Source organism: Astatotilapia calliptera, chromosome 5, assembly GCF_964374335.1.
Source record: "Astatotilapia calliptera chromosome 5, fAstCal68.1, whole genome shotgun sequence".
In the NCBI taxonomy this organism is placed as follows: domain Eukaryota; kingdom Metazoa; phylum Chordata; class Actinopteri; order Cichliformes; family Cichlidae; genus Astatotilapia; species Astatotilapia calliptera.
This window is the reverse complement of record NC_137426.1, coordinates 20,559,236-20,583,075: the sequence shown is the minus strand read 5'-3', so window position 1 is coordinate 20,583,075 and position 23,840 is coordinate 20,559,236. Positions and strand designations below refer to the sequence as shown.

Sequence of the window (23,840 nt, the reverse complement as noted above, 5' to 3'; positions counted from 1 at the left end):
ATTCATTCATTCATTTATTTATTTATTTATACTCCAATGGATGGATCGGATAAGAACTTGGAGTTAGAATCTGGCCGCGGATATTTGGCATGCAGACTGGAGCAGCCAGTTAAACCATTGAACCACAAACCTTCTGATTAGTAGATGACCGGCTCTACCTCCAATGGATATTACATCCATAATGTTATGTCATGGCTTTTTCTTCTTCGTTTACTTTTTTTTTTTTTTGCAGTATTTGCACATGAAGTTTAAAAATGCTTTAAAATATATCAACAATGTTTTCTTCCTCTTTTGGCTGCAACCAGTGGTCACCACAGTGAATCATCAGCCTCCACCCTCACCCTATCCCTAGCGTTCTCTTTGACAACCAACCCTCTGAATGTCCTCCATCACTAAATCCATGAATGGCATGTTAAATGGCATATTTAACATCTTTTGTCCAATATCTCCACCGTCCCCGGTGAGAACGTCCAAGCCTTCTCAGTCTTGCCTCTCTACCTTTCTCTCCAAACTGCTCAGCCTGAGCTGTCAGTTGTGGTCACTCCCGATAAAAGTCTTAGCATCTTCAGCTTTTCCACCTCCAGCTCAGCCTCCTGTTTGATAAGAGATGGCAAAAAAACAATAGGATCTTGGAGGACATGGGAATTATGTGAAATAGCAGAAGGGGGTCTGATGTCCTCCCAATCCTGAAGACCTGAAAAAAAGGGAAAATATATGTAACATAATTTATACATCAAATTAAGTTCTGAATGTAGCTGGCCAAATAGTCATGCCATAGTCACATATGACTTGTGGCACAGAATTTATCTTCTAAAGCCCCAGAAAACAGGACAATATCAGATTTCTTGGGCAATAAGAGGGCACTGGGGAAACCTGTCACCCAGCTTGAAATCCTTTTATTGAAAGATTCACTAATATGAACATTGATCTTGTTGTGTGACAATGAAGTAGTTATTCTCAATTCTTCTACTGTGATATTTAGAAAGAGGAATCTCAACTATTGGATAGATTGTGGTAGACAGATACCCCTTCAAGATAAGTTTGTGGTCCTCTGTCTTTGCATCTCGTTCCATCATTAGGTGAATATTTTAATAGAATTGCTAATGATGAAATAGCTGTGTTACTAGACGATATTAGGATGGCAGACATTCACATTTTTTTGATGGTTTAAATGTAATGTTTAAACTTGCTTTATTTTTCAAAGAGCTAATAGTGCTACACTCATATTAACTGGAAAAAACAATGCTAATCCTGTAATAAATTATAAAACAGTAAATATGCTGTAAATAATAATAATAATAATAATAATAATAATAATAATAATAATAATAATACCTTAAGTTATTGTAGAAATTCCAAGTTTTACAGTGAACAATGAACCTATCAGCAGATACAATGCCATCTACAAAAGGCAGTGATCAGGTTTATTTTATCTTTATGATCAAAACCAGATGGCGTGATGAAAAGCTGAAGAGCTTTAAAGCAGTTCAGTTAGCTTTGATGTTCCTGTGCACGAGCATTACAAAAGTGAAATAAACATCAAAATAGGCTATCTGCCGAATTGCGAATCTAGAAGTTCGTATCTGTAGCTAGCTGTATCAGCCTGGGAATGAAAAAATGTAATAAAAGAAAAAATTAACTCACGGACTGATTTGTCTGTAACTAACATACTAACTAACTGACATGGGAGTTCACATCAAAGTACAGGCTGGAATTATGTCTTATTTTTCGGAAGAAAGAAGCTACAACAAAAACTTGTTTCTGCCACAGGGAGAAAAAAGGCATCAGCATTATTTGCCATCCATAAGTTATAAATATGAGTTATCATCAAAAAAAAAATTCTAACACTGAAACGAATAAAAACTCAAAGTAAATGAGCAAACGCACTCCGAAAATTAACTGAAACTAAACAGCGTTCAAAACAAAAAGTTAAAACGAAATAAATAAAAACATAAAAACATGATATAGAAATACAAAACTATAGTAACTGCAGGTGGCAGTGCTGTATTACGTTACAGCATTAAACCTTTGAAGAGGCCGCATAAGCCTAATAATACTGCAGAGGGCAGTAACATGTCTGGAACTGTGCATGCGGCCAAAAAGAAGAAGAAGAAGAAGAAGAAGAAGGAAAAAGCTACACCAGACAGGAAGTGTTTGCTAATAGTCCCATGTGTTGCGCTTCTCCCGGTCATTCATTCGCGAAACGAAAAAATTACGGGCTCGTTTTTCATGCATTCAGGCTTAATCGTGTTTTTAGGAACCGACTGTGTACTATTAATGATAGTAATAATATTTTCCAAATAAACTAAAGACAAAGCCTGCAGCATTTCTGCAGTAGCATTAGCTAGCTAACGCAGGAGTTGTGTTGTAGAAGTTTAGGAAATCTCATCAACATTTAAAGTGCGGTTTCTGGATGAATAGTTCCGTGGATACTAGCATGACCAAGGAAAACCGGTGGGACATACCCCCCAATGCTCCAGCGTGCATGGAGAGGCACCTGTGCGCGGCACAATACAGAGCAGGTAGGGAAAAGGAGCGCTAGCTGAAGGTTAACGTGTAAACACGTGGAGCCGCTAGTTGGTTATTATTAGTGTGTTTACATTTGTGCTAAACTGTTCAAGTCCTACGTTGGAAATGTTAAATAAATAACATTTTATGTTGAATACTAGTCAGAGTAATCTTAACTGGCAGGCGATGAATGAAAATATAGATATTTGAAGGGTTTTCTCGTTGGGTTTTCTCCACAGATGGCACCCTGCTACTTGGTGCCTCCAGCCTCTCTGGCAGAAGCTGGCAGGGATCTGTTTGGATCTACAGCGACCCTGACCAGGCCCCCAGTGAGGGATTCTGCAAAGCTGGTGTGCAGACTGAGGCTGGTGTCACAGATGTCAAATGGGTGTCAGAGAAGGGAATTATTGTTGCGTCAGATTCAGGTAATGAAATGTTTTTTATGGCAGATGAATCAAGCACACACTTGAGGCTTGTATGAAACTGGCCTCATTTTTCTGTGCAGGTGCCTTGGAGCTCTGGGAACTAGCAGAGGATGAATGTCTACTGGTTAATCGCTTTACCAAGCATGATCATGACCATATTGTCACCACAGTAAGCCCCGTGGTTGGAGCAACCGCTGCAGTCACTGGCAGCATGGACTGCAGGTTAGACTTGTTTTACATGAACATACATACACCATTCCACCTGTCACAACAGAGCAGAAGCAATGTTAATTGCTTTTGTTTCAAACTTTGGCTTAATTAATTTTTGAGTTGTCATCCCTTAAAGTGCATCTTTGCTTATTATTACAGAATTAAAGTCTGGGATCTAAGTCAGGAAACGGTTGTCACTACCTACAATGGTAAGCATTATCTTAACAGTTCTTCATACAGAAATGCACGAAACTTACAAAAATGCTTTTTTCCCCTCAATGTGGAAAAATAAAAGCAAAGAATGTTTATTTTTGGTAGCATTCCTGTATGTATAGATTTTAGATTAATTAATTTACCAAGGGTTTTTTTTCTATTGCTGACATTACCAGACTATCCCAGTGTCATATTCCTATTGACTCTTTGGAACGATTAATTGCTGAAGGAAAGTTTTATATTAAAATGGTTTTAAAAAGCCAAAAATGTCATAAATGTCATTGATGTGAAAAGTTTAACTCAACAGTTCTTGGGTTTTTTCTTCCGCCAGTGCACACACAGCCAGTCACTTGTGTTGCCTGCAGTCCTACAGATGAGTCTCTGTTTCTCTCCTGTAGCCAAGTAAGATACTAATCAGCATGTTGTTTGCATTTTTGTCAGTGAGGTTTATTTTTTGGACCACAGAGCTGCAATCATTCAGATAAACTAAACTACTTCTTCTTCTCACCCCTTCTTTAGGACGGCCGTGTGTTGTTGTGGGACAGGAGGAAGCCCACCAAACCTGCATCAAGAATAGGTAAGCTACGTCACCAAGCTTTGATAACCACTTTTGCCAAACACTACTGCAAGAATAGTCGAGATTTGGAAGAGCTCCACAGGAAATGAAGTATGACAGAGAGTAAAATTTGTTCCAAAACAAACAGTTATGTTTACATATTTATGCCAGTACACACACTATGCAGCAGTCATTCACTCTGCAAATGTATATGTGCTAAAATAGGAGTATATACTAATACCTAGCAGGTAGAGACTATTGCACCTGCAATGGAGTTGATTCCTCCAAATACGCAGCCATTACCAAAGTAATCAATCCAAATCCAGAGCCTTAACTTTTCCCCCACATTTGGAGACTTTATCTGTCCTCCGAATGATGGATTTTGACACCTCCAAACCCATAAAGATGTGATTTCAGGACCATTATAGTAGTTTTCAGGTTTGTCCAGGAGTGGCTGCATAGGCAGAAACCACCCTCACTAACTTTAGATCCAGATCCCATCATTTAGTACTGTAAGCAGGCCTGAAATATGACAGAAACCTCTCAGTTCACAAAAGAGCTTTAAGGGTTACTTTCAAGGGGTAAAGAGTTATATAGAGTGCCTAATTACCTAATTAGCTACCTAGTGTTTGATTTTTGTCTGGATGATTAAAGAAGGAATTTGTCTTATTGTTCCTGGAATCTGTTTATAGGCTCTCTTGGAAATATGTCAGTGTCTATGCTGTACAGGATGTCCTGTGTAAGTAATGACAGATGGCAAGCGCATTCTCAGTTTCTGTTTTTGTTTTGCCTCAGATGTAGAGTCACCTAGCTGCTCCCCTACTTCTCTAGCTTGGCACCCTCACCACAGAAGCACCATTGCTTTTGGTAAGACGCTGCACTTGGTCACATTTGATTAAAAGCTGAGTTTAATTGAGAAAAAGTTGATTTCCTTTTTTTCTTTCACTCTCATCGTGTCTCAGGCGATGAGCTCGGCAGGGTGACTGTGAAAGATTTCCTGGGATCGGAGCCGTCTCAGGTGGAGAACGTTCACAGCCGTAGAGTTAATGGGCTGGCCTTCTCCACACACAGGTAAATGTAAAGTGTGTCACGATCTCACCTTTGGCTTTATTGCTCTTTTACAAAATTCTGACGTCTTCCTTTTCTTCCCAGCACACCCTTGCTAGCCTCTGTTAGTGATGACTGTAGCGTTGCTGTTATGGACTCTGAACTGCGAGAAATGTGAGTGCTTGTACTTCATGCTGAAAGCATTTAGTTTGTTGTATTATTAAAAACACTAATCACATATTTGTTTGTAGACTCCGAGACCGGCGGCACCAGGACTATGTCAAAGGTGTGAGCTGGCTTCACAATGGCTCCTCCACCCTCACAACAGTAGGCTGGGATCATCTTGTGCTTCACCATAAAGTGGGTCCAGCTGATGGCATTCCCAGTTCCTCTTCTTAGACCGATCAGTTGGAAATGCACTGAAGGAAAGCACTGTTTTCCCCTCACTACTCTCCCCTCATTCCTGAGGTGTCATTTTGCAGAAATGAAAATCTATTGAAAGCTCTCACCTTAATTTAGCCCCCAAAAACTGCACAATATTGGGAATTCTGCTCTCCTAGTCATGGTTTTTGTGCATTACTAACATAGAGAGCATAAAATGGACCTAGTTACATAGTGATGAGCGTTTCTGCTGTCCCCATCTTGGTTGTAAAAAATGGACATTCTACAGAGGGGCAGGTCTGATCTAAAATGCTTAGTCATTGGCTAGTGACGCGATTGACACGTCGTTAGCCACTAAGTGAGCTATTGAAGGGTATAGGAGGAATTCTGTAGGAGAGTCTTTTTGCAACTGCAGCTTTCGCCCTTAGGTGGTCTTCACATCAAATGTAGGCTTATAGCACTTTGACTTCATTTGATTAATTTTTCTGACCAGATAGCTGCGTCCATATTTTTATTCTCTCTATGACTACTAATCACAGCCTCACTATCCACTTCTTTCATACTGTATAGTTTGTCTTTGTGTAACTGCATCAAAGCAGCACATTTGTATTGCAGAATTTTACATTAAAGGTAACTTAATGTTATCAGTGGCATCATTTGGTGTGTTCTTTGTGTTTACTGAGATCAGATATGATAAACTGTTACTACTGTGAGGTAGTGGGAATAAGAGGAGTTTTCAAGGATACACAAAGTGCAGTCAATAAGTTCCTCTTCCCCGAAAAGCCATAAACCTCAACCCCCTCCTTCAAGGTCATGTCCTTATGCACCTCTGCACTGCTTCCAGCACTGCAGCTATTTTGGAGTTGATACTTGGAATTCCTGTTAGGCTTTTAACTTGGAAATTCATTTTGTGGAAAAGGACAATAGTAGAAGGAAATACAACTTGGTTGTGAGTGAAAGTTTTTTATTTGAAAAGAATGCTTACCCTGTTAAACCTCAGGATGTTACAGTACAACTGTGCACTGACAGTGATGGTGTTTTACCCAGTAAATATAGGGGGGGAAAAAAAAAACAGGACAAAAATGCTCGACCTCAGACCAACCACTCTTAAATCTTCCAGATCTAGAATGGTTCGCTTTGACGCAGAAGACATTTCAACACATGGGGTGGGACTTCAGTGAAGCCATCTAAAAATAAAAATAAATAGCAGAAGCAATGGCAGCCCCGGAGAAGCGATGAAGGAAACCATCTTGAGTAGCATAGTAGCTAAATTGAGTATGTTTCTTATTTTATTGGTGGAACTTTTTGATCACATGCCCTGTAAATATAAACCACTGTGTTGGTAAGGATGTGGCTGACGCAAACCCCAGTCATTCACTAACAGTGTCAATGTGAGGTCTGATGTAGATAATGATCTATAACTTTTGGTACATTTAAGGCCTTTCATGGAGGTTAAATTACATGTGCTTTGATGTGTTTTGGTTATTTGCGTCAACAACCACAAAAAACGCCTAATAATTAAATCTAAATTTCTTCGTTAGCAGAATCTTGGAATTATTTGGAATTAATTGCGTGATGCTATTTGGGACAATTCTTAGGAGGGAAAAAAAAACTTAAACCAGTTCTTCAGCTAGCTTATATCTTACTTTAATACAAAAAAATCTGTTTGCACACAAGCTCCTACATGATCTGGAGTTGGCACACAGGTTCTTCATGGGGCCCTGACGATTCTTGTTTATATAAAATATTATGAGGTCATCATGTTGCCTAGCAGCCACCTGACAATGTGGCACAATGACACATTTGTAGCTTTTACGCACCTACAAGAGCCTTATAAAAGTATTGTATCATTTTAATTTCACAATAGTAACACATAATTTATATCCCAAAAACTAAGCATGACATATTACGATGATGTCACACTGTCTAGCAACCACCTAACAACAAACTAAAGCCACAAACTAAACAATACTGCACCCTGGGAATTTACCAGTATATTAAATCTGCACTTACATTCTGAGCCACAGCTAAAAGCTTTAATTACTAGGATGATGGAAATCACTGCAGTGTTTTTACATACAATTGTGTACACATGCAAGCCATGTGTACTCAGCAATTTGTTACATTTATTTCCTACTTAGAGTTGAATGTCTTAATTTGATGACTTTCTATATACAACTTTAACATGTACATATAACTACATCTTGCAATGTCCAAATGCGATTTTCATATTATACAAATTGATATCTCCATCAATAACAATGTATACGTAACTAGATTAACACTCTTTATCGTAGTGGTATAGAAAATCCAATACAAACCATAAAGGATTTTTTGGGATAAATGTGAGAATCACACTAGACCCCTACTACTTTGCGCCATAAGACTTTCATAATCGAGATGTAACAGTGAAAGAACATTTCCCATTATTTGGCAGGTAATTACAGCATGAAATAATAACAGTTATGCTCCAAATTACTATATTTTACAATTAAAATTTCTCATTGTTTTATAAAAGACTTTTTAAAAACTTTAAACTTTTTTTATTTGAATATTAATGGAGTTTTCCTATACAATAACATTACCCAAATCTATGGTTAAAAAGTCAACATATAGCAAAATATAGCTTAAGACTAAATAATTAGCAGCAACTACACAAATGTTTAAAACGTTCTTTCTGACTGTGACACAATGGAAAAGAAAACACCATTTGACAGTGACTGTGTCGTGTTTGTCTTTATGATTCGGCAGTCCTTTGTCAACAGGCATTCTTAACATATTTGCTACCCAGTGTGTAAATAACCTGTGTGAAGCCTTCTTTTTCAGCTGTGGTCCACACTGCTGCTGATAAAAGTGTAGTTTCACACACGTTGTGTCCCATAGTCTGTGTTGAAGGTCTCAACATGTCCAAGAATCGAAAGACCCTTAATAATCCCCGCTACTCATGATAAGTAATAGGATTTTTGGTTCCAGGCCGAACTGTGAAAGTCATACCATGTTGATATTTAGACTTCGGCCCATTGCTGAAAAGAAGAACATTTTATGTATGAATATATTAGCCAACCAGTGAGTTTTGGCATCTTAAAAAGTCAATGTGTGACATTTGAGCATGACAGTCTTACCTGGTCAAAGCTTTTGTTGGCGAGTTATCTGGATATTTTTTGTTCACTTTACGCTGCAGCTCCCTCATGTCCAGAGTTGCTGCTTTCTGGTGATATTTGGTAGTTGGTGATTTGAGCTGGTCATTGGACTCCCATTCATCAGAGGAAGGCTCTACATCTTCCTTTTGGTGGGAAATTTTGGGGGCCATTTCCTCCAGCTTCTTTTTTAGGATGCACTGGAGATCAAAATGTCTTTGTTCCAGAGTGCGTGCTGGCTGAGTGGAGTCTGGCTTGGGTTTTGTCTGGACTTGTGTCTTTGGTTGGACATTAGGAGGTGGGTGGTTCAGAGGAGGAGGAGGTGGAATTGAAGCTGGAGGTGCTGTATTCAGAGGAGGAGGTGGAACTGAAGCTGGAGGTGCTGTCTTCAGAGGAGGAGGTGGAATTGAAGCTGGAGGTGCTGTCTTCAGAGGAGGAGGTGGAATGGAAGCTGTAGGTGCTGTCTTCAGAGGAGGAGGTGGAATTGAAGAGGGAGGTGCTGTATTCAGAGAAGGAGGTGGAATTGAAGCTGAAGGTGCTGTCTTCAGAGGAGGAGGTGGAATGGAAGCTGTAGGTGCTGTCTTCAGAGGAGGAGGTGGAATTGAAGAGGGAGGTGCTGTATTCAGAGGAGGAGGTGGAATTGAAGCTGGAGGTGCTGTCTTCAGAGGAGGAGGTGGAATGGAAGCTGTAGGTGCTGTCTTCAGAGGAGGAGGTGGCACTGAAGAGGGAGGACCTGCAGAGGGTTGTGTCTTATTCAAAGGATACTGAACTGAGGCAGGGGAAAGAGAGGTTACAGGTGGTGACGGTGCCTTTTTTGTGGGAGGGTCCGGTGGAATGATGGAAGGTGGCAGGTCCATAATCTTGCTTAAATCATCAAACTCTGGTGGTGGAGGCAGTAATGGCATGCTGAACCCATCTTTATTGCCCTCAGGTTGTGGAGTCTGAGACAGTGAGCTGCTTTGATATGCCTTTTGTCTCTCCTCTGCTTTTTTGCTAACAGCAGGGGTTTCTATGATCCTGTTGAGAGCTGGACTGGTAGATGGTGCCTGACCATTGACCAGGGCATGACTGCTTGAAGTTTCAGGAGCATCATTTGTTTGTGGACGGTCTACTGGACTGAAGGATTTTGGAGTCTCCTGTAATATTTTTTCTGTCAGTTTTACAGTTGAAGAGCCAGAACTTGAAAGGTCATTTGAGTGAATACTTGGCTGCTCATTGTTCTTTCCACTGTTTTCCTGTGAAACAGAGTGCGTCGTTCTGTTTTTCTCTCTTTCTTTAGCTGCCTTTAGAAGAGCCAGCGGAGAAGCTGCATGCCCGTCTCGTGCTCCGTGGGTTTCACTTCCTTTCAGGTTACGTAGTTTGTGATCCAATATCGGACTGTATTTCTGGTTTGGATTTTGATACCGTACAGGTTTGACTGGGGTTGGACTTTGGTACTCTCCAGGTTTGACTGGGGCTGGACTTTGGTACTCTCTAGGATTTTCTGCTTTTGGACTTTCTGCTTTTGGACCTTGGTTCTCTCCAAGTTTGTCCTTGCTTGTCTCTAAATTAATCTGAGTATTGTCAACTTCATCAAGCTGTAGAGACTTCTGAGGCGGTGGCTGTACTGGTTTGGTTATTTCTGGTTGCACTGAAATTGTCTCTGTTTTAGCCTTTGTCTTAGTCTCTGTCTTAGTCACTGTCTTTTGCTCAAATAGGGTAGATTCAGAAGGTTGGGCAACTTGTAAATTCTCCTCCAGCTCCTTTACAATGGGAACTGGTTTAGATAGTGTAGGCACTTTGGGAGCATTACCGTCCACCTTGACGAGAACAGGGCCAGAGCTGGAAGACCCGGAATCTTCCAGGAGTAACATGTGCGTAGGTTTTTTGTCACGGTCTTCAAACACATTGAGAAATGAGGTCTTAGGAGCAGTGTTAACCTTTGCTGTGTTTTGGGGATTGAAAGTGGACAATGTGGGTGTCTGCACAGGGGGTGGTGGTGCAGGAGTCTGTGGGGGGGAGTCAGAGTTGGAGACTGAGGAAATTCTAATGGGCTTTGGAGGAGGTTTCTTCTGAGTCTTCTGTTGCCTTTCAGTAGGGGGCTGTGGGGCGGCAAATTTTGGATGCTCTGGAACTTGAGCTGATGGTGGACTAGAGATGGGTATGGATGATGGAGAGCCAGTAGAAGTGGTAGATAGAGGCTTTGGTGGAGCCATTGGTGGTGGTTTTAGGAAGGATAAATCCTTTGGTTCTACTGAAGGAGGGTTTGGTGCGGGCATGGAAGGAGGCTGTATGGTTGCTAGGTCTAGAGTGTTTAAGTCACCCAGGAAGTCTGGTGGAGGTGGAATCCATTCACTTGGAGGTGGTGGAGGTGCTACAGAAGGAGGAGGAGGAACAAATATTTCCCCTTTATCAAGGTTAGGCACTGAAGTAATGGAGCCATTGGACAATGGATCCCAACCAACTGTGGATGAGAAGACAGGACAAATGAGAAAGGTTTTTGCAGAAACAGACACAGTATTCAAATATGCAAACTTGCTGCATAAATAAGAGACTAAAATTGAAATCCGTCTGTTTCATTTAAAGAGTGCAATTCATTTGTGCATATAATATGCAATAATAAGAATATTATTAAAGAGGCAGAAACGATTATAAAGAATAAGAAAATTCTTTATAAAGCTTTAAATTCAGCTTTCTTACATAAATTTAGAATTGTTAAAAAAGGAAATAAAAGAAGTAAATGGTTTCCACTTATTGAGAATGCTAACACTCCCATTATGTAAATATATTTGGCATCTGGTATGACCGTTTGGACATTTTCAGGGGGAGTTATTGAGCAATGCCCGAGCAAACATTAACCTGCCCTCCTTTTTTTCCTCTTTATTTTGATTGCTGTGATCCATCAACCGAGTCTGAGCAAAAGCCCCACAAGTTATGTGGACTTTTTAGGGTCTAATTAATGGGATTCTTGCCTTTTAGTCAAGTTAAACCTAAAGTACATATTGGAAGGTAGCTAGATGCTCACCTGAACCGTTGGTCTTTGGACCATTGACAGGGGGCAGGAGAGGGACTTTCGGCATTGGGACAGCAAAGCCTTGGAAACTCTCAGACAAGGACTGCGAGGGAAGAAAATTAAACACCATCAGACTTGATTTTTCAAACCTCTTAACACAAGAGACAAAGATCAACAGTAAAATTGCGATAAGGCTATATACTGTAGCCTGTATGTACAGAGATTTTTGTCTGGCAAGTATTTGGTCTTGAGGTGCACAAACCAGTTCTCAACTATATCAGCTCTCAGTGTTCCTTGAAAACAGGTTGGCCTGTCCAATGCTTGCAGCATTTTTAGCGTCAGCAGAACTGAAGTAGCTGCCAAAATCATTTCAATGTGCTGTTACGTGAAAATTCTATGATGGTGGTTTACGGTGCCTTATGTTCACAAAATTAAGTACTAAATATGTCAGACTGCTTTGCAGCAACTTAGGTACATGTCTAACCTTTAGGCTTCTTCAACATAAAACAGCTAGAGGTTTAAAAAAAATAAAAGAAAACACGTTTGCATACTTGAGTGATGAGAAATATTTGGTGAATCAGAGGATACACCTATTATTCATCACATTGTCTAAGATGGGCCTGGCTGAGAAAACTGCGTGTTACTTAGATACATGGGTGTTTTATGTTGTAGGCAAGAGGGGCAAAATAGAGGAAGAGTTATGGAAAGTACGTTGCTGTTCTCTCTACGACACCAAATAAATAGAGACTGTGTTGACACAATACAAATCTAAGAAACTTGGAAAGTTATATGTCCTTCAAATGGGCAGATATTCAGTCCAGGAATACATAACAGCTGTATCCTTTTGATCTTAGTCTGCTGCAGACCATTTGAGGAGGAAAGCAACAAGGACATTTTTAACTGGACTCAATTTATGCCCTAAGAGCTCCCCTTATACCACGTTTCAGCCATGCTGATTGTATGCAGTAATGAATTAAATCAGCATCAATAGATAAGAATAAAAATCTTCAGTTTCAGGCAGCTGCTGTCCTAAAAGATATATCACACCTTGAATAACACCCTCTTTTGCTAATAATCCCAGTTGCGTAGCTATTTGGAAAGGTATGAAAACTGCATCACGGAGCGAGGGCGTGCCATTAAAGACAGCGTATGATCCAGTTTGATTCCATCTCGCCTTTTCTCCGCGCTATGACTCACGTTCATCTGTCGCAGCGCTCAGAGCTGTCCTGCCCATGTGCTGCAGGGTGTGCCGCATCCACATGCCACAGACACATTCACAGAACACTCCCAGAAAACACTGAGCTGAGGTGTGTGAACCAAGTGCTCAGATGAGCTTTGCATTTTTGTCTGCAACATGACAATGCAATGGGAGACTTTAAGTGCAAGACTAAATTGTAATTGACTTGCTCTAATGTCTTATGGCAACTTTGGCAGCTGTAGCTTTTGTGCGCAGCGTGATGTGACCTGCAGAAGATCATTGATCATGTTTTCTGCAAATTACCTGTTGAGACAGCATCGCTGTGAGATATGTCGTTTTTTTATAGTCATATTTCATGTCATTCTAAAAAAAGAAATGAGCATTATCACTCCCACATGAGATACTGGAAGAAAATAAGTCGTGATCTCTCTGTGGAGACTTTTACTGTGCGGACCACGTCACACATCAGATTGCACGAGTAAATAAACTCTTTAAACACTAAACTGTCAGCTATCAGTTCATTTGCATCTGCAGGCGCAGGGTTTGAGACTGAATAAAATGGTGGAGCTGTTCACATGCAAATCTTATTCATTAAATTCCATTTTATGTAGTGTCAAATCACAACAGTTGCCCCAAAGGGCTTTACATTGTAAGGTAAAGACCCGACAATAATACAGGGAAAACCCCAGTAATCAGATGACCCCCTATTAGCAAGTAGTTGGTGTCAGTGGGAAGGAAAAACTCCCTTTTAACAGGAAGAAGCCTCTGGCAGGCTCTGAGAGAGGCAGCCATCTGCTGTGACTGATTATGGTGAGGGTAGAGAGACAGGAGACACGTAAAACATGTCATTTCAATTTCAGAAACTGGGTAATGAACGTAAAAATTTATGTGAACCACATGGTTTCACAGAGATACTCACAGCACCATGCTTCACTGTGGGTCTAGCTCGCACACTTGCAGTCCCTGACTCATGAGTTGCAGATGACCCCAGGACCAACTCTACATTGTCTGTGAAAAAGAAAAAAGTAGATCATTAATATCCAGCAAAGCAAGTTCTGGTAGCAAAGCAAGTTCAATTGAATTGATTCAGCTATTAAATTACTAATCAAATCTCCATCATTAATCTGCCAGTCAAGGCCAAAACAATGATGTTGTACACTTGCAGTGTGCAGGTAATGAGATACTGTGTGCATCCAAGTGTCCTCTAAGTAGCTGTCAGTCAGACTAATAATCTGCTGTGTGGCCGTTGGTTGTTGACAACAAAATAGCTATGCACAACTGAGCCGATGATTGCAGTCTAAGTCCACCATTGTGTTTAAGGGAAAACAGTTATGGTGCCAACTGAAATCCATTGCACCACCTTCTGCTTGCTGTACAACACCACAATGTTTATCATATAGCCAGACGTAAATAGTTTATCTGTCGCAAAGCCTGGAAGAATGAATTCAAGGTTTATTCTTGGGGGAAAAACTCGCTTTAACTGTGTTCACTCTTTGAGAGGAGCTTCATAACATGCAGCCAAATGTTGCTGCTTTTATGTAGCATAACCCTTTGTTCTTTAAACAAACAGTGCCACACAATGATCGTCCATTCTTAAGTCAAAGTGGTTAAGAGACCAGTCGCATTTGTCTTTCATGTCAGTGGAAAAGCCTGGTTTTTCTGTATGTATCTAAGTCACGGGATGACACAAGACACTCAATGATGACTTAAAAGTGCACCGAGGAAGAGACCCGAAACATGACCATAGTCATTTTCAGATGTGGAAGACAAGCAATAACATTCCTGGGAAACTGATGATTTGAGAACGTAAACCTAGAAGTCACACATTCCTTTGTTCCAGTATGACACTGACTGCTGAAAGACACTTGTCACTTGAAGATTCTTACTCTATGTGTTCATTTAGCTTTCTATTACAAAAGCAGACACAAGAAGCAGCGTGACAGAGGAGCCTGTCATAATAGACAAGGAAAGGGAACTGTTTTCCCACCTATTCCCAGTAGTCACAGGGTGTAGGTCCTCATAGCTTTTATGCACTTCTGTGTCATTTCAGAAAAATGTGGGAACTACAGAATGAATTGGCTGCGGTATTAAACCAGTCTAAGCAAATGATTTGTTTTTCTTATTGCGCCCCTTTCTGATTTAAATAGGCAAATGATCTCTCCTGTGTTGCAGCTTTGCATAGAAATTGTCCTCTCCTTTTCTGCTTTCACTAGTCAAATTCCACTAATGTCACTTAGAGCTTATCAGTAAACTGATATCAGTGTGTGAAAGTAATATTTTTATTATTAAGCTATTAACTTGTGTTTCCTTTTTTTAAGGCTTTAAACTGCATCACACACTCTTGCTCAGCAGATGGAGCTTGCCCAGCTGTTGTACTATGGAAATATGCTGTTATGCATTGTTGTGGCCAGAAGAGTGAATTTGTTTGTGTCAGGTAAATAAAAGTACCGGTAACAGATTTCTGTTTTCATCTATAACACCGTGGATTGTATGTCTAAGAGTAGCTGACTCATATGAAATACACCCAAGGTACACATTTAACTATTCTAGATGAAAACTTCAGTTTTGTCTGAGAAATCTTAACTTGGATCAAAGTGAACACAGTCTGAAGAGGACCCAGACTCTTGGATTTAAAATATAGATTTACTTTTGTTAAAAACACCGAACAAAATTCATAGATGACACCTGCTGCTACTTGTTTAAAGCACCTGAAGGATTCACTCCTGTCAGCACGTCTAAAGTTTGGAGCTTGGTGGAAACATATGTGTCCTATTGCAACACCAAGTCCAAAGGTCGTGCTGCTCTTCGCTGTAGGCGTAGATACCTGCTCTTATAAACAGACCGCACTAGACTCTACTCACCCATCTCCTGCATTTTGACATTGGTGTCGAATAGAGAATGATTCTTTCGACCCAGAAAATTCAGCGACCCCTTCTTCATTGTTATTGATTAGTTGATGCGTAGCTACGATTCTCGGCTTCAGCGGATCATTGGCGCATTCTCGCCGGCAGGTAAATCCGGGATAAACCGCAAACGTGCTGCTCTGAATGACGGCGTTTCTCCAGGTACACCTGACTCCAGTGATTTGGTGCAAACTTCTCAGACAGACAGAGAAAATGGAGCAAACCCCGCCCACTCGCCTTTCATTGTGCCTCCCTGTTTCTGACTGTACAGCAGCAGCAGGTGAGGCCCTCGGCTCTCCTTACATTCCAGAGCAAACCTCACCTGTGGAAAGAATCAGGTCCTTTAATCACAGGTTTGCTTACGTTAATGGCCTGTACTCTCACTGTTTGATGAGTCAGCCATCCGCATCCGAGCTTTAGCGCACTGGTCTACCTGTATCTCTAAATCTGGGACGAAGTGATCACATTAAAATGCTCAGGAACGCGGGTGAACTTTAATAGCATCTTAATCAAAAAAGACAACAGGGGTTTATTGCATGTAGGTCACTGCTATTATGGTCATAAATGTAAACAAAGAGTAAAATAAAACAAAGCATGTGAACACGTCGAAACATTTTAGTATCCTATTTTTATTTTATTTTATTTTATTTTTTGCTTATGCTTAAAAATTTGATCCAAGAAATGTATAAACCTAATAATGAGATTGTAAAGTGTGCTTGATTAAATCATTCAAAATGAATTAAAAGCCACAACATTAAATAAATTGGTTCTCTTTAAGGATGTAGACTAATACTGAAAGGGCTCCTTCTATCTCCCGGTGATTTTACATTTAATAGAGTACATTTTGCTGATTGCACTTGTCACGGTTCTGGGTCAGTTTCGACCCAGTATTTTGAGTTTTAATTGATTAGTTTATTTTTGAATGTTTATTGTGGTTTTGGGCGCTATGAGTATTATTATTATAATGATTATTATTATTAGAATTCTATGTTTCTGTTTATTCATGTTTAAGGATTTGTTCTCGGTTGTAGCTCACGTTTAGTTTAGTTCAAGTTCCATGTGTCATTCTGTCTGTCTCTCAGTGTCAGGTCTGCGTCTTGGTGTAGTGTTCTCGTTTCCTGTTTTATTGTGAAGGCCTGCGTCTCGTGTGAGTGTGTTCAGTTTTACCTCTGTCTCGTCTTGTTGATTATTCCCAGCTGTGTCCACCACCTGTGTGTGATTCCCCTGTGTTTCTCTGTGTGTATTTAAGTCGTGTCCTCTGTCATTATAGTTGCTGGTCCGTCTGTGTATTCCACCATGTTTCAGCCGTGTGTTCCCTGCCGTCACCATCTTGTATCGTCGTCCACCTTGCTTTATGTTCGTGTTCATGCTCTGTAGTTTAGTTGTCCCAGTATAGTTTAGTTCTCCGTTTTGTCGTTTGCCTCTCTATATTTTTGTGTCAATAAATCACCTTCAGACCGTCACGACTGCCTGCGCTTGGATCCTCTTTTTCCTTTTTTTCACACGGCTCTTCTCACTCGCCGTGACAGCACTTTTGCTTGAGTACCATTTCACCTGCAACGGGGTATTTTATAGTGTGCTGTTGCTGCTTTTATGTACGTGATTAATTATTTCCCTATCTGTGTGTCTTGCATGTGCACCTAAAACAATTGTTATGACATATGAATATAGTTTAAAGTCTGAAAAATAAAATCAATTATCAAAGTGAAACCATTGTTTATTGTAACCTTCCTTTTTAGATCAAAAATTCTAGAAGAGCAGCTATTAAAAAGTTAGGCCTAACTGACTGTTTACAAAGGAATGGTTTGAAGAGTTTCACAGAAACGGCACTAGTGAAGGTTACAAATGATCTTTTTACAGCCTTTTATAATGGACTCATCTCTGTGCTTGCCCTGGTAGATCTCAGTGCAGTGTTCAGTACCAGTACTGACCATAAAACGCTACTACTGAGATTAGAACACACACTTGGTATTAAAGGAACTGCGCTGCAGTGGCCTGAATTATATCTGGCTGATAGATAACTATATACGTTTTCATGGCTATGCAGATGATATCCAGCTTTATCTATGCATGAAGTTTCGTCTTGATGCATTCTCAATCATCCGGGAAAGTAAATCTCCAAAAAGTTGATTCTGTTCATCTGGACGTAGTGTTTTGTGGGAGAAACATTTTGTCACTCATCCAAGTGACTTCTTCAGTCTCAGCTGACTGCAGGTTTCCCCAATCTTATAAACAGTACAATTGCATAATGACTGAAACCAGCCAACTGAAGGAACAATGGGATGGATGGTCATTCCTTAATCTTAATTATGCAAATTCTCATGACCATTGATCAACAACCACTGACCAAAACCCACTGATCAATGGCCATGAGATGAAACGTTTGTCCCACAAAACGCTACGTCCAGATGAACAGAATCAACTTTTTGGAGATATGCATGAAGTTGATACACGTCAACTAATTAAACTTCAGGCCTGTCTTGAAAACATAAAAACCTTGATAGCCTATAATTTCCTGCTTCTAAATTTAAACAAAATTGAGGTCGCTGTACTCTGCCTTACTTTAAAAAATATTACCTTTGCCTTCAATACCACTGTGAGGAATCTTGGAGTAATTTATGACCAGGATATTTGGTTCAGTGAGCACATTATACAAATATGTAGAACTGCCTTCATTCTTTTGCGCAGTATGTCTAAAATGAGAAACATCCTGTCTCAGAGTGATGCTGAAAAACTAGTTTATGTATTTATTACTGGTAGGCTGCACAATTGTTGATTATTCTCCCATATTGACTTAACTTCACTACTGCACTGTAAAAAAATATTCCGTAGAAAAACAGAAAATGTCCTGGTAATTTTCTGCCAGTACATTTTCTGTTTTTTTACGGAGGTTTGACAGACCTTTCTGTAAATGATAAAACGGAAAATTCTGTAGATTTACAGTATACTCTCTGTACTATTTACGGACATTTCCTTCAGCTATAAAACAGAAAATTCCGTTTATTCACAGTATATTTTCTGTATCATTAACTGATATTTTCCGTTAATAGAAAAATTGAAATTTCTGTTTATATTACTATTTCCAAGCACTTCTTTTCACTGTAACTCATTAAATATAGTTCTTTATATCCTTAAACGTACATTTCTATGCAATTACAACCTAGTACACCATGTACTCAAAAATTCATAAGTTAAAACTTAAATTAATTTGTGCTTCGTACACAACAACATTGGTACAATTAATGTTAAATATTCTTTTATTCTCCTTAACTCAAACACTATACTTAAATATAATGACAGCATCCATCTTGTCATAAAACTACTAAACAGCTGATACATGAACAAAATAACTCACAAGCTTTCAAATTTGAGCATTTTTATTTCCTTGAAATCAGGTTGCCCTCATGTAAATGTGTTTATTTACATTCATTCAAGTGGCTACCAAGTGTTTTCTTCAAACAGGACACCTGACAAACAAAAAATGTCATATTTAACGACATGTTCACATTTAATAATATCCAGAGTACCTTTTAGTTAGAATCACTGCCTTGTGGTAGTTTTGCCTCAGCCAAATGGTTAAGGTGTGGTTTACATCCATCTCTGTCCACTTATGATACTGTATACACATGTAGTCAGTTATAGCCAAACACCTTTGATTACTGAATTGCATTCACTTCATTAATGAAGTGAATGTAATTCACATTTGTGTGAACATTTGTCTGAGATTAACTCTTTGGGCTCTTTACCTTACAATATAACATACTTGAGTCAAAATTTGTTGACTGTTTAAGTGGTGCCACATGAATACAACTGAACAGATCTAAAGAAGATGTTCCTGAACTTTGGGTTTATTCGAACAGGACTGATGGATAACCACAGGACTTTTCCCCATATGATAACTACAACACATAATAAATTAAGACAGATTACTGTCCCAAACTTAAAGATAAAAGTGTATTTACGGGACTTGTTTTGTCAGTGAGGAGCAAAGTATAATTAGAAGTGCTTGTTCTGATGAAAAGTTAAACTGTAAACAGCAGCATAGTGAATAAGGATCTGTGTCCACGAATCCTCAGCAGTGACAACACTTAAACATCATAGTTCAAAATCCTTAATGCACACCTTTTTCTCCACGGTGTTCAAATTCTCTAAGCTGGTTAAGTAGAGGAAAAAGTCTGACATATTTCATGACCATTAAATGTTAGACAAGGCTCTGAAAACGAGGTTACAGTTACAAACAAAAACCTCTGCTTGTGCGCACAGACCCTAAATCACAACAAATAAGACAATAGTAAGACAAATTACTACAAAGTCTTGTTACCGCTCTTCATATAACAGTGTGACAAAGTCCTGAATGCAGCCTGCATGTTAGTACATCAAGGTCCATCTGAGCTTTAAGTAAAATACACTCAGCTTTTCCTTGGATTTTAAGAGTTGCTCAGTTCATACAGGAACTGCAGCAGTCGGAGTTAACGTGTCGCTGTGTTGCTCCTCCGTGTCAGCCATTGAGACTAGTCGCAATTTATTCTGAGGAAAAAAAGAGAAACAACAAGACATTTTTAAAAAGTTTGTATTTTTATAAAAATTTTTTACCTAGAGCATAAACAACATAAACAAAAAAAGGATTAGGGCTGTGCGATATGACGATATATATCAGATTACGATATAAAAATGTCTATCGTTTCATATTATACACTATTCTTTGTTTTGTGGTGTTGCAAAATAAACTGTTTACGGCAATATTTTTTTCATGGTTTTGATGGTCACTGTAGTTGCTATATTATTTCTTAAAGTTCTCTCCTTCTCTTATACTTAAAATAACCACACTATGGACGGACAAGTGACTGTTTTTACGCGTACTTTCGTTACCAACAATGAGGATAAAACCATCGTGTGGCTCCGCCGTCCGCTTGTTTATTTTCCACATAAACCTTTCACAATAAAGCTCAAGTTTCTGTTGAGACTTTTCAAACTAAACTGAAATGATATACATTATTCTCAAACATAAAATTTCAGAATATGCATCAAACAAATGACCTCAAATAAAAACATCAAGTAACTATAAATGGCGCTTACAGTCACCACGCAGATGAAGGCACAGAGAATACCAGCATGGCCAGCAAGGATGAGGCAGAACCAGAAGGACCAGTCAAAAGAAATCGAGGACCTTATTGTTAAATGAGGGGCTACCTCTGTAGCATGGACATGGTTTGGTTATGAAAAGTCTGACACGCCCCAGAAAACTGTACTATGCAAATTATGCCACAAACTGGTCCCCACCACCACTCGAACACGACAAACCTCTTTAACCACCTACACAAGAATCACATGAAAGAGTTTCGAGAGAGTTTACGAATGAAAAGCAAAAAAGAGTCGTCAGGTGCTCAAAATAATCCTTAGACTCAAACGTTAGAACAGGCTTTTCCTTGCAGCACGCCGTCTAATAAATACTCAGAAAGAAAATGGCGGCCATTTAAACTCATGTCTAAAAATGTATAGTTTCATGCATCGGTCAAAACACTCGACTCCAGGTACACGACGCCCAACTGAAAACATTTCACATAAGTCGAGTTGCCCGAGAATCACAGAATTGACAGAAAATGCACTATTTTGTGATATATATCGTTATCAGGAGAGATACGTCTTATATTGGGATATGAGACTTTGGTCATATCACGCAGCCCTACAAAGGATTATAATTCACGTAGAGTTACATACACATAACACCATTCTGTTGCAACAAAAGCAGTTTATAATTAAAGTAACATACATACCTTGAAAAACTAAATCAACCACAACATTAAACTCACCTTGTGTTTGTAGAGAAGGTGATCAGGGTTTTTCTTCATTTCCTGAGACCAGCTGCTCTGGATCATCACCAGCTTGTATCTTCATCTTTTTTTTCACTCGGGGAAGTCTTTCCTTTTCTTGGCCATTGCTCTGCACTGGAAAACCAAAGTGTGTGATCAAAGGTGAAATAAGGGATATTTTTCCACTGCAGGACTTAAAGTGCTTCAAGTAGTGATAGCTGTTGATCCATTTCTTAAATAATCTGTAAGGATCTGGATTTTTAAGAAAGATACAAATATCTCTGCTTATATTTGGCTAAAAGCTTGATATAGACAAGGCATATAGAGCCCCTGCACACCAGCACTGCGCTTACATTATAGTTCAATCAAGAAATAGTTATTATTGATTTATTATTGAATTTTTTTAGTAATAATTTTTAGTATTTAATCACATTAGCACAGTGGGGTGACAAAAATATTCCACATACAAGAAATGCTGCTCAGCATTTCATAAATTACATTTTCAACAAATGTTGGAGTAAAAACACAGTTACAGGGAAAATGTGTCTGTCTGTAAATATTAACTAAACATTTCTATGTCCTACAAAATAGACATACTGTAATTGTAAATGTGCTGAGGTGAAACTATACTTTCAATAATTTTACCACTACAGTCTGTTAACCACCGAAATAATCTATGCTGGTCAGCTAGCTAAAAGTCTTTACTTTAGCAGCCCAAATCAGAGGCTAACATTAGCATTTGCTAGCGTCAGCCAGGAAGGTCTGAGGCTTAAACTAGGGTTAGTGTAACTTTGCCTGAAACCCTTTAAAGTGTACAGTAGAGCCAACTGTAAAACACAGGTATTGATACAGTACTTATTAGAGTCCTAGAATAATTTCTAGAACCATGAAGTTCTCACTTTCCCAGTTAGCCACATCGCTGACTTTCGCTAATTAGCTAGTTAGCAGTCACAGCTGTGTAATACCCTGAGAGACACAGACAGCTAACTATAATATTTATGAAAACTGGTTCAGCCACTGAAGGGCAAAACTGGTGGTATCACAGTAAAAATTATTTTAACATTAATTAAAATAAAGCTTAAGTCATGTTAAACCTAAATAACAATTATTTTAAAAAATGAGTCAGCAAAATATTCCTGACTTGTCTGGAGACAGCCGAAACCAGTTAACAAATAAATTAACAATTCTTTCTAAATAAAAACACGGAGTCTTTTGAAAAACATTATTTTAATAAAACGAAACATGAGTTTTAATACTTACCACAGAAATTTGAAGGCAGTTTCTCCAACTTCAGAATCCAAAATCCAGATGAAGCCTGAAAGAAGCCTAATGGCTGCTCTTGCGCTTACTTTTCCCTCCTTTTCAGGTTCTTTTTCCCACAATGCATTGCAGTAGTTGAGAAATACAGAAAAATACCTGTAAATGACTAATACGGAAAATTCCTTCACGTTTATACAGTAGATTGTACTGTATTTTTACGGATTTTTTTTACAGTGTGGATTTCTCTTACATTCAGAATCAAATTTAGAATCCTTGTCTTCAGATACAAATTCTTGAATGATCAGGCGCCATCATATCTTAAAGACCTCACAGTAGCTTATTATCCTCTGGCTGTCCCTCTCTGATCCTGGTAAAAGGAGTTTTTTTTTCTCCCCACTGTCACCAAGTGCTTGCTCATAGGGGCTTGTCTAATTGCTCTGTTAGCAGGGGTGTCAAAATCATTTTACATTGTAGGCCACATACAGCACATGATGATCTCATGTGAGCCGGACCAGTGAAACTCCTCTTTCTGCCAGTGTACAGAAATTTAAGCAGATATCTTAAAATTAAAAAGAAGTCCTATTTCAATAGTATCTCTTCCTTTTTCCTTCCTTCCATTTTTTTCAAGATTCAAAGATTCAAAGTGTTTATTGTCATGTGTGCAGAAGAAATAGCATTTCTCTGTGCAATGAAATTCTTTCTTTGCTGTCCATACACAAATGCCAAGTTAGGTAGGGTTGAAGGAACAACATAAATAAGGATAAAAAAAAAAAAGACAAGATATTAAGATAAATAAGGTAAAAAAGGATAAAAAAATAGTGAAAGATAAATAAGTAAATGAAGACAAGTGAGTTAAGCAGTTGTTAATGTCAAAGGATATACAAAGGAGCTTAATGTGCAAAGTGAACTTAGTGTTCTGATGTGCAAATTGCAGTTGAGGTAGGTCAGCTGTTCAGGAGTCTGATAGCAGTTGGGAAGAAGGAGTAAATAAAATAAATCTGTCAGCACAATGTTTTGGACTTAAATTGTAAGAATAACTTTTACTACATAAATAAAACCAAACTGCACTGAACTGAAATCATAAAAAAAAAATTTCTTCATTCCTGTTTCAGTCACATTGGTGATCCAGTCAGAGAGTGACTGAAGAAAGACATTTGTCACTTAAAGATTCTTACTCTATGTGTTCATTCAGCTTTCTGT

General features: G+C 39.0%; 2 protein-coding genes and 1 long non-coding RNA gene across 3 annotated transcripts; 1 reads left to right on the top strand and 2 right to left on the bottom strand.

Moving 5' to 3' along the window:
* The first annotated feature begins 2,120 nt into the window (after window positions 1-2,120).
* On the top strand, window positions 2,121-5,984 carry wdr77 (WD repeat domain 77). The gene is made up of 10 exons (XM_026166408.2): window positions 2,121-2,522; window positions 2,748-2,933; window positions 3,014-3,155; window positions 3,303-3,352; window positions 3,688-3,758; window positions 3,876-3,933; window positions 4,708-4,779; window positions 4,875-4,983; window positions 5,065-5,133; window positions 5,211-5,984. Exons 1-10 carry the CDS (start codon window positions 2,414-2,416, stop codon window positions 5,356-5,358), a joined length of 1,014 nt encoding a protein of 337 aa, XP_026022193.2. The 5' UTR covers window positions 2,121-2,413; the 3' UTR covers window positions 5,359-5,984.
* Window positions 5,985-6,287: 303 nt separating this feature from the next.
* LOC113022494 (uncharacterized) lies at window positions 6,288-15,845 on the bottom strand. The gene is made up of 6 exons (XM_080301872.1): window positions 15,529-15,845; window positions 13,587-13,675; window positions 11,482-11,572; window positions 9,922-10,920; window positions 8,463-9,888; window positions 6,288-8,363 (listed from the first exon to the last, which is right to left on the bottom strand). Exons 1-6 carry the CDS (start codon window positions 15,605-15,607, stop codon window positions 8,279-8,281), a joined length of 2,769 nt encoding a protein of 922 aa, XP_080157998.1. The 5' UTR covers window positions 15,608-15,845; the 3' UTR covers window positions 6,288-8,278.
* A 3,084-nt stretch (window positions 15,846-18,929) lies between these two features.
* LOC113036122 (uncharacterized) lies at window positions 18,930-22,780 on the bottom strand. The gene is made up of 3 exons (XR_003274424.2): window positions 22,641-22,780; window positions 21,381-21,515; window positions 18,930-20,097 (listed from the first exon to the last, which is right to left on the bottom strand). It is a non-coding gene; the product is annotated as an uncharacterized LOC113036122 (long non-coding RNA).
* Between the last annotated feature and the right edge of the window lie 1,060 nt (window positions 22,781-23,840).

Coding starts and splice junctions, on each gene's coding strand:
- wdr77 (XM_026166408.2), top strand. CDS start 2,414: ATGAATAGTTCCGTGGATACTAGCATGACCAAGGAAAACCGGTGGGAC. Junction 3,759..3,875: donor TGTTTCTCTCCTGTAGCCAA/GTAAGATACTAA, acceptor CCCCTTCTTTAG/GACGGCCGTGTGTTGTTGTG. Junction 4,780..4,874: donor CAGAAGCACCATTGCTTTTG/GTAAGACGCTGC, acceptor ATCGTGTCTCAG/GCGATGAGCTCGGCAGGGTG.
- LOC113022494 (XM_080301872.1), bottom strand. CDS start 15,607: ATGAAGAAGGGGTCGCTGAATTTTCTGGGTCGAAAGAATCATTCTCTA. Junction 10,921..11,481: donor TCCAAAGACCAACGGTTCAG/GTGAGCATCTAG, acceptor TCTCATCCACAG/TTGGTTGGGATCCATTGTCC. Junction 9,889..9,921: donor AAGTCCAGCCCCAGTCAAAC/CTGGAGAGTACC, acceptor CCCCAGTCAAAC/CTGTACGGTATCAAAATCCA.